Source organism: Xyrauchen texanus, chromosome 2 (genome assembly GCF_025860055.1).
Source record: "Xyrauchen texanus isolate HMW12.3.18 chromosome 2, RBS_HiC_50CHRs, whole genome shotgun sequence".
Lineage (NCBI taxonomy): Eukaryota > Metazoa > Chordata > Actinopteri > Cypriniformes > Catostomidae > Xyrauchen > Xyrauchen texanus.
Window position 1 is genome coordinate 29,216,699 of NC_068277.1, and position 16,966 is coordinate 29,233,664.

A 16,966-nucleotide genomic window follows, 5' to 3' on the forward strand; every position below is an offset into this window, starting at 1 on the left:
ACTGGCTCCATTACTTTCACACTGAAATCGCATGAGACGCAAGTGGCTGTCGAACACCTATTGAGCTACATACCATATATAACACATAAGCTACACAAGTATTTTCTCAGGCACTTATTGAGTCTACGTAAATAGGCGCACAAACTTAGATAATTTTAAATAGTACATCCAAGTGACCATAGCCAAATCATAATGTTCATGTGTTGTAATTGTTATAGTTTACTTCCATGTTTCTTCATCAGATAGAAATGTAAAATGTAAATCAATTCAATCAATGAAATATCAGCACCACCTTGAGTAGGAAATAACTTGTATCATATGTATGTGAACACTTACAGTGGGTACGGAAAGTATTCAGACCCCCTTACATTTTTCACTCTTTGTTATATTGCAGCCATTTGCTAAAATCATTTAAGTTCATTTTTTTTTCCTCATTATTGTACACACAGCACCCCATATTGACAAAAAAACACAGAATTGTTGACATTTTTGCACATTTATTAAAAAAGAAAAACTGAAATATCACATGGTCCTAAGTATTCAGACCCTTTGTTCAGTATTTAGTAGAAGCACCCTTTTGATCTAATACAGCCATGAGTCTTTTTGGGAAAAGTTTTTCACATCTGGATTTGGGTATCCTCTGACATTCCTCCTTGCAGATCCTCTCCAGTTGTGTTAGGTTGGATGGTAAATGTTGGTGGACAGCCATTTTCAGGTCTCTCCAGAGATGCTCAATTGGGTTTAAGTCAGGGCTCTGGCTGGGCCATTCAAGAACAGTCACGGAGTTGTTGTGAAGCCACTCCTTCGTTATTTTAGAGGTGTGCTTAGGGTCATTGTCTTGTTGGAAGGTGAACCTTCGGCCCAGTCTGAGGTCCAGAGCACTCTGGAGAAGGTTTTCGTCCAGGATATCCCTGTACTTGGCCGCATTCATCTTTCCCTCGATTGCAACCAGTCGTCCTGTCCCTGCAGCTGAAAAACACCCCCACAGCATGATGCTGCCACCACCATGCTTCACTGTTGAGACTGTATTGGACAGGTGATGAGCAGTGCCTGGTTTTCTCCACACATACTGCTTAGAATTAAGGCCAAAAAGTTCTATCTTGGTCTCATCAGACCAGAGAATCTTATTTATCACCATCTTGGAGTCCTTCAGGTGTTTTTTAGCCAACTCCATGCAGGCTTTCATGTGTCTTGCACTGAGGAGAGGCTTCCGTCAGGCCACTCTGCCATAAAGCCCCGACTGGTGGATGGCTGCAGTGATGGTTCACTTACTACAACTTTCTCCCATCTCCCGACTGCATCTCTGGAGCTCAGCCACAGTGATCTTTGGGTTCTTCTATACCTCTCTCACCAAGGCTCTTCTCCCCCGATAGCTCAGTTTGGCCGGACGGCCAGCTCTAGGAAGGGTTCTGGTCGTCCCAAACGTCTTCCATTTAAGGATTATGGAGGCCACTGTGCTCTTATGAACCTTAAGGGCAGCAGACATTTTTTTGTAACCTTGGCCAGATCTGTGCCTTGCCACAATTCTGTCTCTGAGCTCTTCAGGCAGTTCCTTTGACCTCATGATTCTCATTTGCTCTGACATGCACTGTGAGCTGTAAGGTCTTATATAGACAGGTGTGTGGCTTTCCTAATCAAGTCCAATCAGTATAATCAAACACAGCTGGACTCAATTGAAGGTGTGGAACCATCTCAAGGATGAATAGAAGAAATGGACAGCACCTGAGTTAAATATATGAGTGTCACAGCAAAGGGTCTGAATACTTAGTACCATGTGATATTTCAGTTTTTCTTTTTTAATAAATGTGCAAAAATGTCAACAATTCTGTGTTTTTCTGTCAATATGGGGTGCTGTGTGTACAATAATGAGGAAAAAAAATGAACTTAAATGATTTTAGCAAATGGCTGCAATATAACAAAGAGTGAAAAATTTAAGGGGGTCTGAATACTTTCCGTACCCACTGTATATGGAAGAATGTGGTCCTGGGTTAAATGAAAAAAATATATGAGGGATGAGCCTAAATGACTGTAATCTATATTGGTGGTAATCTGTATAATGGCCCAAATGCTGTTCATTGAGCTTAACTTACATTTACATTTACATTTATGCATTTGGCAGACGCTTTTATCCAAAGCGACTTACAGTGCAATTATTACACAGACAATCCCCCCGGAACAACCTGGAGTTAAGTGCCTTGCTCAAGGACACAATGGTGGTGGGCATGGGGTTAGAACCAGTGCCCATCTGATTAACAGCCTTGTGCTTTAGCCACTACGCCACAACCACTCCAACTTGTATTGAACCTGGACCATTTCTTTAAGTTTCCTTTGTAGTGTTTTGACTGGAGTCACAGATGCATACAGTAGATCTATTAGATCTTGTACTTGAAGTTCTGTAGTACTTCAGTCACTGCTGTCTTTGTCATGGTGAATCTAGAAAACAAGCATGAATGCAGCTTTACTCAAAGTTTATGTGTTCACAGAGAGTGTGCGGTCACTGGGACATCTGCACTGTGTGCAATGTGTACTACATGACACTCCATCTTATGCTCTGTTCTCCAATTCTCTGTCATATTCATCTCCATTTTCTCTGTTTATCCAGGTGATCCTAAGAGTTGGCAGAACAAATCTATTCATGGGGATCCCAACTACCTGGTTGGAGCCAACTGTGTGTCTGTGCTTATTGACCATTTCTGAGGAGGGCAACAGCAGGCCCATTACTGAATCTGGAACCAGATAAAACAATAGAGGACCACCCCTTTTTGAACACAAACACATATGCGCACACATACAAACACATACACATGGTCCTCTAGGATGAAGGAATTACGCAACACTAAATGAAGGGTCTCCTGACTGTGCTCTGGCTTTGTTTACTGTAACCATAGAGACTGGATGGAGGGTTACATTCTCTGAAGTGCTGTGCTCCTCTTCCTCATGTTTTCTTCTTCCTCTACTTTAAGTGCTTTTAAATACTTTCGATGATAACAAAAACAGACATTAACCTTTGATGGACTGCATGCTCTGTGCCACTGACATATTAATATTTACACTGTAAGCCAACTATAATTTTTGCGACACACACTTTTTTTTTATTTTTTATAAAGAGTATTTTGGGTTCTTCCATTCAGTCTAGGCAAATGAAAATTGTAGACTATATTGCAAATGTATTTTCACTCCGTATAGTATGCACACCATAATGTAACTTCTAAAATTTATAGTGCAACTTTTCTAGAATATTGAATTCTAGTTTAGACTTTTCAGACATCAAAGATGTTTCAAGCGGTTGAAGTGTATATCTGATACAATTCCCGACTTTCATCATGAGAGTATAGATTAACATGTAATGTTGCAGAATCAGTGCTAGATAAGAGTTTAGGGAAATAGTCAGAGGAAAGAACTGACAATTGAAGAATATACTTATTGAAATCTCCAGATACTTACAGGCTCACCTGTTTAATAGTTCCTTAGTACACCATTAGCCTCCTTACAGACCTGTAAACTTTAGCACTGGAACATTCCTGCTGTGTCAAGATCTATGCATGTGCTTTGACTCAGGTGTGAAGACCCCCCTCTCTCTCTCTTATTCTGTATCTTCCAAAGCAGTGATGCCTTATCTGAAAAGATTGACTTTTTGAACAACAAAAACCTTTTTGGTTTATTTTTTGCTAAGTTGTGTTAATGATAAATTATGAAGAAACTGAAGTTGTCTTTCTGCCGTTTTGTCAAGCCACTGTACAAAACAAACCTGGGTGTTGCACACAGGAACGGCATAAAGGCTAAGAACAGGTTTTCTCTTTCTGTCTGCTATGCACATGTCCTTTTAAAGAGAAACAATAATAAAAGATGTGAAAAAGGAGACAAATTGGTTGTACATAAAGCTAGCATATTGCCTTCATTATTGGTTTGTAAATTACCTTTTTGTATGTCTTTATTATTTTGTAATAATGGGGAGGGGGGAGGGGGGGGCATTTATAAGAATGAATGAAGAAATGAAAATGGTCTGATCTTTGTATTCTGGTTCTACATTTGAGCCAGTAGAATTATCACCTTTTCTACAGTTACACACTAAATATAAACATTTTTAATGATAACAATCTTTTAATTTTTATTTACAAAGGAAAGTGCTTGATGTAAACTATTCTAAAAAAAAAAAATATTTTAAACGGTGTGCTCTAAATGTGTCCCATGCATTTATTTGTGATACTGGATGCTACATTGTGTGTCCTGAAATGTATTTTTGTACTAATAGACGATTTATTATGGCACAGCAGACAATATAACACTGCTTCGACTGGTCATTAGCAATTTATGTGTGGCAGTTTTGTTCCCTTTTCAACACAATTTCCAGTATGCCACTGTATTAAAAAAATAAAAATTTTAAAATACAAGGTGTTGTGTTCTTATTGGTTGTTTTCGTAGTTGTAGCTGCAACATTGCAAGGAAAGGGCACATTGTAAAGAACACATTGTCCCATTTTTTTTTATAACTCTGAGATAGATCAACCAAAAATGAAAACTCACCCTCATGTCAACCGAGATGAATTCTTTCTTCTGCTGAACACAAAGATTTTTAGAAGAATATTTCAGCTCTGTTGGTCCATACAATGCAAGTCAACAGGGTCTGAAACTTTGAAGCTTATTAAAATATTAACTAAAATATTCTGCTAAAAATCTCTGTGTTCTGCTGAAGAGAGAAAGTCATACACATCTGAGATGTCACGATGTAAATGATGAGATAATTTTCAGTTTAGGGTGAGCTATTCCTTTAAGAGCAAGGTGACTATCGAAATGTGTTGATGCGACAGCACACTGCAGTATATTAAGTGTGTAGTAACACATTGTGTCCTGCATATGGCGCTAGTACCCTACTGCGCAGATTAATTCTGATTATTCATTGAGACAAGCGTTTATAACGTTATAAAACCGATAATTTTATTGGCTGATGTTATATTTATATCAGTGAGGTTAACCGAACTACGTGGATCTTTGCCATGTACTCGATAATATAAAATGCAAAGAATTGAATACACGCACTTTAATCTAATCTGTATAAGTGTTTTCAATTGATTTACTAAGTATGAATTTCTAAATTTAAAATCTTTAAGAATAATATACAGGCCTATATCAGTTTCATTTTGCTACTCCGTACCAATTTTGCGCCTGATGAAATAAGATTGTTTTGATCTAATGTATTCATTAATAATAAAATAATGTTCTCGTGTACTGTGTGATTGCATATTAACCTTAAGAAAATGTTCAGTCTTAAAAAGGAGAGCTGTAGGGTTTCACTGAAAAGTAACACAGTGTGAGTCATTTTGTTATCATTTATCGAGGGCTTTTGTGGCGCCTTAAATAGGGTCGTTGCCCGCATCCTTGTGAATGTATATGGCTGCACCACAATTCACCTCCCCTACACAACCACATAGTCACACATCTGATTGACAGGCTACTGGCGCGAGGCTGCGGCGGCTGTTCGCACGGACACGAATGGGAATCGTACACGGGAACGCTGGAATCGCGTCGTTAAATCTCAAAACACATCAGTTGCAGCCCGTACCTCATCTTGCGCAAGCATCGGTCTAGTTAAACACAATAAGCGTTAAGTTCGTTATTTTGATATCGAATGTTTCTATTTAAACGCATTCTGTCGTAGAATCATTTCAACGTTCTTCAGTCAGAGACGAGTCGCGGGAGATTTAATTAACGGACGTATTTGATGGATCACCTATCCCGTGCGTTTCCTCGAAGCGGGCGTGAGCACAACAAAGCTCACCTCATTGTGCATTATTGAAATCATTTTGGATAACCGCAATTAAACACTTACTTAAAGCAGCTCACTTCTCTTCTGAAAGGCGAAAGTGTAGGACACATCTAAAGATTCTTCATGTAACGGGATGATGATGGTCTGTGCGTCTTGGAAACCTGCTTTAAATTCATATTTATACTATTGATGTCGGAGCGACTGAACACAGAGGTCTGAAGTTTTGGTTTTATTTCAACAATTTGAGTCGTGGCCATGCCCGTCAGTGCGATGCAGAGGGGTCGGTCCCTGAGCCCGGTGTCCCTGTCCCGCAGTCTCTCCCGGCTGAGGGAGTTTCGGACCCGGACTCGCATCATGCTTTCTCTGGGAGTTTCACAGATGGTGCTCGGGAGTCTAATTTTGGCTGTCAGTTTCGCCGCTTTGGCCCTCACTACTTCTCCGAGGGTCAGACATTCGTGCCCCTTTTGGGCTGGATTCTCGGTAAGTGAAACTTGTACTTAAAATAATGTAATTCTATGTGTTTTCCTGTATATAGAGGTGTTACCACGAGCCATTTGTGACCCCAGCATTTGCAAAGTCAGCAGTCATGTTGTACGAGCGACTTTTCATCTTCGCGCGCTTCTTAGTTTATTATGAAATTCTCCACCTCATCACTGAGAGCCTGAGGTGTTTAATCATCAAATGCTAAATGAAGTGCCCAATAAATAATTTGGTCGCAGGGGGCCTTTGCAGCTACAAAAACCTTCATATATTCTGCTTGGGCTCAGGTGAGTTCAACTGTACTGAAGGAAAACAAAGTCAAATACATTGTAAAGATTCGTTTACGGCTCACTTATGCCTGTTGATGTCTTATAATCCTTCAACAGCAGTAATGTGGATGTTAGTTTGTGATTGGTATTGATTGTGTTCTTGTCTGATTTTCTGAAAGGAATAAGCCCTGCTATAAATAACAATTAGGATAATTATTGTATTTTCTTGAAATCCTTTTGTAATATTTCCTTGTGTTGGCACTAGTATTTGGTACTAGTGCACACTTTTGAGGTACTTTTCACAGATAATCATATCTATACATCCTCAATATACTGCAATGTGTTGAATATACAGTTGAAGTCAGAAGTTTACATGTATATTAGCCAAATACATTTAAACTCATTTTTTCACAATTCCTGACATTTAATCGTAGAAAACATTCCATGTCTTAGGTCAGTTAGGATCAATACTTTATTTTAAGAATGTGAAATGTCAGAACAATAGTAGAGAGAATAATTCATTTCAGCTTTTATTTCTTTCATCACATTCCCAGTGTGTCAGAGGTTTACATTCACTTTGTAAGTATTTGGTAGCATTGCCTTTAAATTGTTTAACTTCCTGGCTGATGTCTTGTGTATATTATAGTCAATTAAAAGTGAAACAATCTGTCTGTAAACAATTGTTGGAAAAATTACTCATGTCATGCACAAAGTAGATGTCCTAAATGACTTTCCAAAACTATAGTTTGCTAATATGAAATATGTGGAGTGGTTTAAAAGTTTTAATGACTTCAATCTAAGTGTATGTAAACTTTTACTTCAACTGTACTGTTGTCATAGCTTGCTTTCATCTTTGTGTTTTCAGCATTTTGTAGCTCATTTAGCACACAGCTAATTACCAATAACTACAATTAATGTTCTTGTAATCTTAAATATCCACTCTTAATTAAAGTAACCACAGTGCACTTGTACATGCACAGTATAAACAGTTAAAAAACAGTGTTGCCAAAATTGTAAAGAATTGGACCTTTAAACATGACTACACCTCAGTGCAATTACATTGCCTTTGTATTGACAAAAGGATGTAGTCAGTGAAATTTTACGTTACCATTGCTCCTTGCCAAGAAGCTTACAGTATAAGGGCAACCTCACTTTCTTTTTTTACTGGGCACTGTACAGGGAGCTTTTGTAGGACAGTATTTTCAACACCTTAAAATTTCATGGCAGCTACTGTAAATATTTATGAAGGCCTGCTCCCTTGATTTCCCTCCATAGACTCTGTGAAATAGCTCAGTGGTGTTAATTATGAGGTGAAAGAGTATAAGGAAAAGAGACATGTGTGGTGACAAAGATAACCAGCTTAGGGGTCAGAGATCAAACAACAAGCCTCAAGACTCACTGATCATTCTCCAGACACAGATGTACTGCATGCTCCAGATGTGTATGTTAGAAATACAAGCCTGTATCTGTATGATTTGATATGCGCTTCATGGATTTTCTTGTAAATGTAGCTGTGGGGTGCTTAGCTGGTTTTAAATACCTAATATGGTTTGAGAATATATTTCATGGGTGTGGGTTTTGGTTGGGGAAAATCACCATGTATAGCCTTGAGGTCATATTGTGAGCAAGCTGGTGAACAAGCTGCTTTCCTCATGGGAGTGGGCTGAGCGACTGGGGAATAATGCAGTTCTGCAGAATATGTTGTTATGGACCATGCACGACACGGATTAAGCCTTTGTCTCCAGGATGCGAGTGGGGTCTGAGTTGGGGTGGCAAAGCTAATTTTTACCCATGCAACACTTCTGGCTCTGTCTGAGTCAAATTTAAATTCATATTTCACTGTTCACAATGTTATGGCATTCAGGCATTCTTACTGCATCAGATCAGTATTAATTTAGATCTAACACACAGTAAAGAGTATCAAGCACTGTTTTTTTCATGTCCTCTATTTAATTATTTTTTATTTTGTTTTGCAATAATCACAAGGTGCTGTTTGGTTTATAATGTATTCGTTGTGCTCTCTTGTGGACTCAGGACATTTTAAATGTATATATTTGATTTACATCTTTATTGCATTTTTGCATAGATTGAAGCAGAGAACAGAACTTCTAGTAAATTGCATGTTACTTTTTTAAATACCCTTATGTCCAGTTTTTTTAAATCACTGAATAATTTTTTTTCTTTAGAATCGTGAGAGAATCGTGATCTTTATTCTAAGCAAAGAAATCGTGATTCTCAATTTATCCAGAATATTACAGCTCTAATATACTGTATATATATATATATATATATATATATATATACACAGGGATTTTCCTGGCTCAGAATGAGGCAGAGGTGGTACCATCCTGTTCATATTCACACATACACTTGTCCCATGCCTTCCACCGGCTGAAGCAAACACTTCCAAGCAACATCCTTTAGGTGTTTAATAATTAGATGATTGAAGAAAATGACAATTATCAACTTATAGCATATTTAATAAAACAATCTAACCTGTTCAACATTAAATTAATTAAATACAACATAACAGCTAATGTGTTCATTTATAGTTAACAAACAGCAAACTTGTTTAACCTCTTAAACCGATAATAAGATAATCTCTGATCTCAGGTATGTGGGTGGGTATGGTGGGAAGGGATGATGTGGAGAGTCCAGTCAGCCACTGATTTACAGCTTGGATTGGACTGATCGATTAGATTGACAGGTCTTGATTTACCAATGCGCACAACTGAAACAGTGCTGGATCTTCTTACTTGTTACTTATTCTATGTAATTGTGTTTCTGGTTTATTGGTGTATTTACCATTGTGTATTTATTGGTGTAAGTAGTTCTTAGGTTCAATAAAACCCTCAGATCACTTGTTTGGAGAGTTTTTTGGACTTTTGATAAAAAAAGGCTAACTTGGTTCCAAATGCCATAACTTGCTTTGAGATAACATATTTCTCATGTCTGCGAGGCAAGTATATGCTGAGTTTCGGTTCATTTTCATGACGCACTCCAGACAGGAGTTCACAGAGAACAAGACGGCAGAAAGCGCATCCTGTATGATTTCTTTATTTTACAAAACCACTACGTTTTGCTGTTATTGTAAGTGTACACAAATAAAAGTAAACCCTGTATAGTTTCGAATGAAATCTTACTCCTATCTGTATGACCGGCATTTCCGACCCTGCACGATGCTATTTTGAGTCAATGCCTGATTAGCTTTCATGTTAAGCTTAATGGAATTTCTGCTGGCTCTATGGAGATGTTTTTTTATAGTGGTTTAATTTCACAGCAGTGTCAAACAATGTCGAAGTTTAGGGCAAATATTATCCTTACCTGGCTGTTACAAATGAAGGCTGGTCAGGTAGACTTTGAAGTTGTGTGGAGGCTGTGACCAGGGCTGGAGAAATCGCTGTCCTTTTCTGCATATCGCTGCGCCATTTTGTGGTCCGTTCTGCATAACGCTGCGTATCGTGGCCCATTCGGCCTATTCGCGGCCGACCCACCGGCACATTCTCCCAATGGCCAGTCCGCCCCTGCAAGTGCGTCATCACCATCCATTCGGCACATTTCGTGAAAGACTGCAGGCTTCCTCATAGTAATCTTAGTAAAATGTTTTAATCCCTGTATAATTTACAGCATTAGCTGAGAGAGAATATCTTTTATACATATGCAAAATTAACATTTAAACTGAAATATACCCAAATTAATCATAATCGAATCCATTTGTAGTGTTATCGAAACAAATTGAAACCATGTGAATTGGAATCGAATCAAATCAAACTGATTTGGAATTGATACACTGCCCTAATATTTACAGGGTTTGTAATGGTTTAGTTCACCTCAAAATTAAAATGTTGTCATCACTTGCACACCCTCGTGTCATTCCAAACCCATAATATGTTCACCCTAGCATGGAAGCAACATTTTGATATCTAGCAGAATGTCTAAGCTGCTCTTTTACATACATTGCAAGTGGATGGAGACCTGGGACAGCCGTGGGTTTGGAACGGCATGAAGGTTAGTAAAATAATCATACATTTTTGGGTGAAATATACCTTTAATTTCCTTTCAGCTCCTTTTTGGGCTCATACAGGTATACACATTTACATTTATGTATTTGGCAGACGCTTTTGTCCAAAGCAACTTACAGTGCACATATTACAGGGACAATCCCCCCGGAGCAACCTGGAGTTAAGTGTCTTGCTCAAGGAGACAATGGTGGTGGCTGTGGGGATCGAACCAGTGACCTTCTGATTAACAGTTATGTGCTTTAGCCCACTACGCTACCACCAGTCCCATACCGCTCCACTCATACACAGAACAAACACTTTTGAGTCAGTGCATACTGTATTCACAAAAAGGTGAAAAAATTCAAGAGAGGATAAAAACTGGAGAGGAGATGAAAGGCACAAGGGGCAAAAAAGATTTTATGATATGAGTTAAGGTTAACAGTTAAGGTTATCCCATGTTCCCAACCTCTGTCCCCCTCATGTCTCCTCCCTCTGTCACTGCTGAAACATCATACAGACACAAAGAGCCCGGTCTGTGACCACAGCAGGGAGGCTTGATCAGCATGAGATCTCTGAATTTGTGAGTGTATGTGTGTTCTGAGATATTTTTGCTAATCCACCTTCATATAAAAATTGAACACATGCTACTCTTCTCTTTTTATGCAAGACAAGATATTTTGTTATTCTGTTCGAACACAGATCTTCTCAGTTAATTCACATCACAGTCTGATGCTGGAGAGAATCATCAGTGTTGGTCAGAATATGGCAGAGAGGGTGATGGCATTTTGACAGCTGTAAACAGCCATGTCACAAGCGTTACAAAATGACTGCTGAGAGGCTTATATGAAATGACCCTCTGCCATATCACATTTTATGCAGACACTACCTGTTTCCAGCTTTATACTTATGGGCAAAAAAGCTTATTTTAGTTCGCCTAAAAATAAGGACAAAATACACTGATGTTTTTGTTCTGCTAAGGTGTTTGTTGGGTGATATTCCTTTTGTTTGCACACATCCCTGAAAATCTTGACCAAGGAGAACTCAGCTAGTTGAAAAGTGTTGATGATTGGTATTTATTTTCATAGATTATTGTCCTCAACAAACTTATTTTGAAATGATGCTGCTCGTTCTGTAGTTTAAACTCATGAGACCTGAATGTGAGGTCCGTCAGTTTTTCTTTTTTTAATCAAATTGTTTATTATGTTTCCAGGAGTGTTGGTTATTCATGTTTTTGAGACATTACAGATATTAAATCAGAAATTAGCAATAATTAGCTGTAAAAGTAATTCTGATTCAATGTAATCACCAACATAATCCAATCACTGCCAACCATGTTAAAATAAAACTATACATTATAAATTCTGAATCTACTGATTACCATTGTCCCATATCTGCCAATCATGTTGAGTCATCCAAACATCATCTATAGCCTGAAACTGAACTTTTGGTTGGAAATTTGTATTGAATGCACTTAGCTGCACAGAGAGCTATAGAATGCTCCCTAACACCCTATTAAGTGAATGACTTAACCTCTAGTGTGCTATCTGTCTGCACTGGCCTCTAAACAGTTTGAAATGCACCTTATTTTCATCTTAACTGCATATAAAGCCTCTGAAAAATGTTCAGCTTTTGTATGAACCATTAATTCTCTATGTGCAAATTCACAGTAAATATAGGAATGCATTTACTAATGTTAATGAATAGAAATGTATTGTACTGTGAAATCAAAATAAAATTGTAAAAATATACACTGGTGGCCAAACGTTTGGAATAATGTACAGATTTTGCTGTTTCAGAAGGAAATTGGTACTTTAATTCACCAAAGTAGCATTCAACTGATTACAAAGTATAGTCAGGACATTACTGATGTAAAAACTGCACCATCACTATTTGAAAAAAGTCATTTTTGATCAAATCTAGACAGCTATCACTCCAACACCTTAAGTTTGAGTAATCATGCTAAATTGCTAATTGCTAAATTGCTAATGGATCTTTATCCCAGTGAAATTTTGTGGGATCAACTATACTGTAAGGTGCGGGAGAAGTGCCAGACAAGACAGCCACATCTATGGCAAGTGCTACAGGAAGTGTGGGGTGAAATATCACTTGAGGATCTGGACAAACTGACAGCTTGAATGCCAAGGATCTGCAAAGTTGTCATTGTTGCACGTGGATGATTTTTTGATGAGAACTCTGAAGTAGTTCAATTAATTATATTTAATAAGAACTTAAACAAAAAGACACACAGAACACAAACGCACACATGACAGCTGCATGTGGCTCTCTCTCGGACTGCCGCGTTCCACCTCATTTATCCCTCCCATTGGCTGATTAGCCCATTTTGGGGCCGGGTGTGCGTAGTCATGGCTTCTTCTATGAAATAAAATAGGCTTTAATGTCTGTCTGTTTATAAAAGTGTTTAGTTTGGAAGGTTTGTAATAGTGTATACATGGATCTCCAGCTAAGCATCCCAGAAAACCTTCCCCCTCATTCTGTATAAACCTTTAGCCAGTTCCAACCCCTTACCAAAAATCAGCTCAGAGGGGTTGTGCAGAGGTGCACTTTTTCCCATTATCCCCCACTGAGAAGAGGCAATCTGCTTCTCTGGATCGCCACTCTGGGAGGAAATTCATAGCAGTGCTCCACTTTGAGAGGGCATTTGCAACAAGAGCACAAACCTGACTGACAGTTAAACATGGGATACGGTTAAGGATAAACACTCTTGAGGGTGTGCACAGTGGTGTAAAAATGTACTATTGTTTGCTAAATGCTTGTTGCAGTATTGTGTTTATGCTTCCCCTGAATGCACTTACATCACTTTCATGTTGCCGGCACCAATGAGATCTATTTGATCTGAATACTTCTAAAGCGATGACAGTGGAAGGATAAGAAAAAGATGGATACATTTATTGATTTAAAATTTTGTTTTGCCCAACTGCCTCCTCAAAAACTCCCACAGAGCTTGTAAATGAGATGAAACGACTGTTGCTTGACTGGTCAGAAGAGCTGTAAATCACAGTTCTCTTCTGTGGATGGTTTCTCTTTGTGAGGATAGGGGCATGCAGATTTCTAACATGTTTAATGTTTCATTCATCTATTAATTTTGCATGTAGGGAGTACATATAATATGTTCAGGAGAGAAAGAGCCAAAACACAATGAGCCTGACCACCACCATGTCGGGCTTTGATCCAAAGTTCACATTTTCATTAATTGGTCCTTCATTCTCGAATGTCTCACACCAGCATCTCATCCGCCCGAGCAAGAGTTCTGCTGCTGTAGAGACATCCTACAGCTTGGATGCACATTAGTCAAACATCCGAACAGTGTCTTGTAACACAGCCCTAGAGATTTAGAAAGGGAAATACATCAAACATAAAGGTTCATCACACCTCCTGCTTGAAAAAATAACTTGCTCTCACGATTCTCTCATGAAGTTCTTTTTTTTCAAATACTATGCTTTTCTTAACAAGTTGTGCCCTGTTCTGTGGTTTATAACTTCAGGAGCTATTTCTACAAGATCAGACGAATTTTGTTGCTCTAATGTAGTCAGATTGATTAATTTATATTAAATGTTTAACTTGAACTAAACACGTTAATTTAGATGTTACCATATCAAGCACATTTTTAGGTTACTTGTCAAAAGCTTTTTACAGTGTACTAATGTTTGTATGTACAATATAAATGTGTAGGTGTCTGTGAGTGGGCATAATATGGTTTTACATGCAAGGTTACAGTAATACAGTAATTCAGTCGAAATTTCACAATACAACAGTTTGTTCTGGTCCTCGAATCTGAGTGATCAACAGTGCAGAACAAATGTGTGTGTAAATCGTTAGACCAACATTTACTATGTAAATTGTACCTATTCATTGTAAAGAGACAAGTGACCTGTGAATGCATTTACACAAAAATCTGTTCTGCTCATGTTTCATGAAAAGACCCAATGGAAGTAAATGAGAATGGTTCATTTACTTATAAGATTAATTCAAATGTCTTATTTGTTCATGAACAAAACACTAGTTAAAACGTCTAAGTTACTGTTGTAACCCTGATGGAGGGAACGAGACGTTGTGTCTATGTAGTGACACTAGGGGTTTCTCTTGAGAGCCTCGGTTGCCTCTGAGCTTTGAGAAAAGGCCAATGTAACACTGTTAAAGATGGGCAATTAGGAATTGAGAACCGGCTTGTCAATATAAATAATAATTTAATGAGAACTTAAACCAAAAGCACAAACATAAACACACACATGACGGACATGCCCGTAATTCTCTCTCTCTCGAACCGCCTTTATCCCTCGCGCGCCTCATCAGGCCGATTGGGGACCGGGCGCGCGATATTTTGACCCGGCCCCACCCCCCTCCGCTCCATATTCCGACCCGGCCCCGCCCCCCTCCGCTCCACAGCCAATTAAAAATTGGCGAACTGAATTTGCATGTCCCTCTCCCCGACATACGGGTATAAAAGGAGGGAATCGTGCATCTGTTTAGTCAGGTTTTGCACTGAGGAGCCGAGAATAAAGTTCGGCCGTTACAGCAGTTGGTACAGTGTTGTGGCAAGCGGGACACTCTGGCTTGGTTGATTGTGTCTACGACAGCTTGTGGTAGGCCACTTATAGCTTCCGCGTCCCGTCCAAGGGCCAGATGTGGAGGTTCCAGAGGTCAGGGCGTGGATGCCAGAGGGTGCCCCGTCCCTGAGAAAGAAGGTCCTTCCGCCGTGTTGAGGCTGCTTGGGATATGAGTGGCGTGCAGCTACCTCAGTTGCTCAGAAAACAGAAGTCTGTCCAGGGGTTGAATAGCTGATGGCAGGAAGGGGTGAAGATCACATGGTATGTGCCGTGGCACCATGCCTCGGGACTTGAGCCTGAAGCCGTCTTATATGCATCAACCTGAGCGGCGCGGCCACCGCTGATGATACCATATGCCTAGGAGCCTCTGAAACAGCTTTAGAGGGACCGCGGTGCCTAGTTTGAATGAGGTGAGGCAATTCAGCACCGACTGCATGTGCTCGTTTGTGAGGCGCTCTGTCATTGAGACTGAGTCTAACTCCATTCTGAGAAAAGAGATGCTCTGAACCGGGTAGAGCTTGCTCTTTTCCCAGTTTACCCGAAGCCCTAAACGGCTGAGGTGCCTGAGCACCTGGTCTCTGTGGGCACACAGTAACTCTCAAGAGTGAGCTAGAATCAGCCAGTATGCGGATGCACACTTCTCTTAGCGGGGCAAAGGCTGCCTCTGCAACCTTCGTGAAGACGTGAGGGGACAGGGACAAGCCGAAGGGGAGGACCTTGTAGTGATACGCCCGGCCCTTGAATGTGAACCGTAGGAAGAGTCTGTGTTGGGGCAAGATCGAGACGTGGAAGTACGCATCCTTCAGGTCTACCACTGCGAACCAGTCTTGATGCTGAACGCATGTTAGAATATGTCTCTGCGTGAGCATCTTGAACAGGAGTTCGTGTAAGGCCTGTTTGAGAATTTGCAGGTCCAAGATTGGCCGCAACCCTCCACCTTTTTTGAGTATGATGAAGTAAGGGCTGTAGAAACCCTTCTTCATCTCAGCTGAGGGACAGGCTCTATCGCGTCCTTGTGTAAAAGGGTTGCTGTTTCCGCCTGCAGGGTGTTGGCGTGCTCGCCATGCACCGAAGTGAAGCGGATGCCGCTGAAATGGGGCAGGCGCCTGGCAAACTGACTGACGTAGCGGAGTCGGATGGTCCTGGCCATTCAGCGCTACGGGTTGGAGAGCGAAAGCCAAGCATCCAAGCTCCACGGGAGGGGCAATAAGGGGACGACCGCATTTGACATACCCGGTGAGGCTTCGTAGTGGGTGGGAGAAGATAGTATTGCGTCGGGAGGCAAGGTTGCATCCTGAGGCATTTGTGCTGAGGAAAGACTCAAAGCACTTACCTTGCTCCGCGCACCTGGCAGGGGTGGGTTGGTGACTGAGGAGAAGATCCTGTGGAGACGTCATATGGACTCATCAGAACCGGCCAGCCGACGGTCTGTAATACAGTCTGTGATACAGTCGCTGGTGTGAGGCGAAGGGTCCGCATCTAAGGTGCCATGACTGTTAGTGTTTGGTTTTGGGCCGCCATGAGAATCCTACACATCAGACGCCGCAACGCTCTCCGATGCAGCGGCGACGTCGTCATCCAGCTCGACGGTTCTAAACGAGACATCAGACTGGCCGTGGGGTGAGCCAGTCTCACATCAGACCTGGACGGAAGCAAACGAGCTGAACTCCCCAAATCGTCTTCATCGCCAGCCGCATTGGCCTCAATCCCGTGGGAAGATGGCGCGATGCGGTTGACGGCTGGAGTGGCGTTTCCTTTCAGAAAGGAAAGCCACAACTGCAACGTTGCCATGGTCAAATTCTCGCAGTGAGAACAAGAGCCATCTTGACTGCACTGGCGTGCAGAGAAGATAAAAGCCGCTGGTAACGCGCAGTAACATCCAACAGCA

At 40.4% G+C, this 16,966-nt stretch overlaps 2 protein-coding genes across 10 annotated transcripts in view; both read left to right on the top strand.

The window, feature by feature from the left end:
- The window catches only part of LOC127654758 (tight junction protein ZO-1-like), a 97,219-nt gene extending 92,828 nt beyond the window's left edge, over positions 1–4,391 (top strand). For all 9 annotated transcript variants that reach the window (XM_052142106.1, XM_052142132.1, XM_052142139.1 and 6 more), the window contains one exon: positions 2,603–4,391. In XM_052142106.1, coding sequence (XP_051998066.1) covers positions 2,603–2,697 — 95 coding nt within the window. In that variant the 3' untranslated portion in view covers positions 2,698–4,391. The remainder of the gene's footprint in view (positions 1–2,602) is intronic.
- A 1,762-nt stretch (positions 4,392–6,153) lies between these two features.
- fam189a1 (family with sequence similarity 189 member A1) overlaps positions 6,154–16,966 on the top strand; it is a 242,002-nt gene continuing 231,189 nt past the window's right edge. Inside the window, exon 1 of the mRNA XM_052138454.1 lies at positions 6,154–6,243. The gene's annotated coding sequence lies outside the window, so the exon portion shown is untranslated. The remainder of the gene's footprint in view (positions 6,244–16,966) is intronic.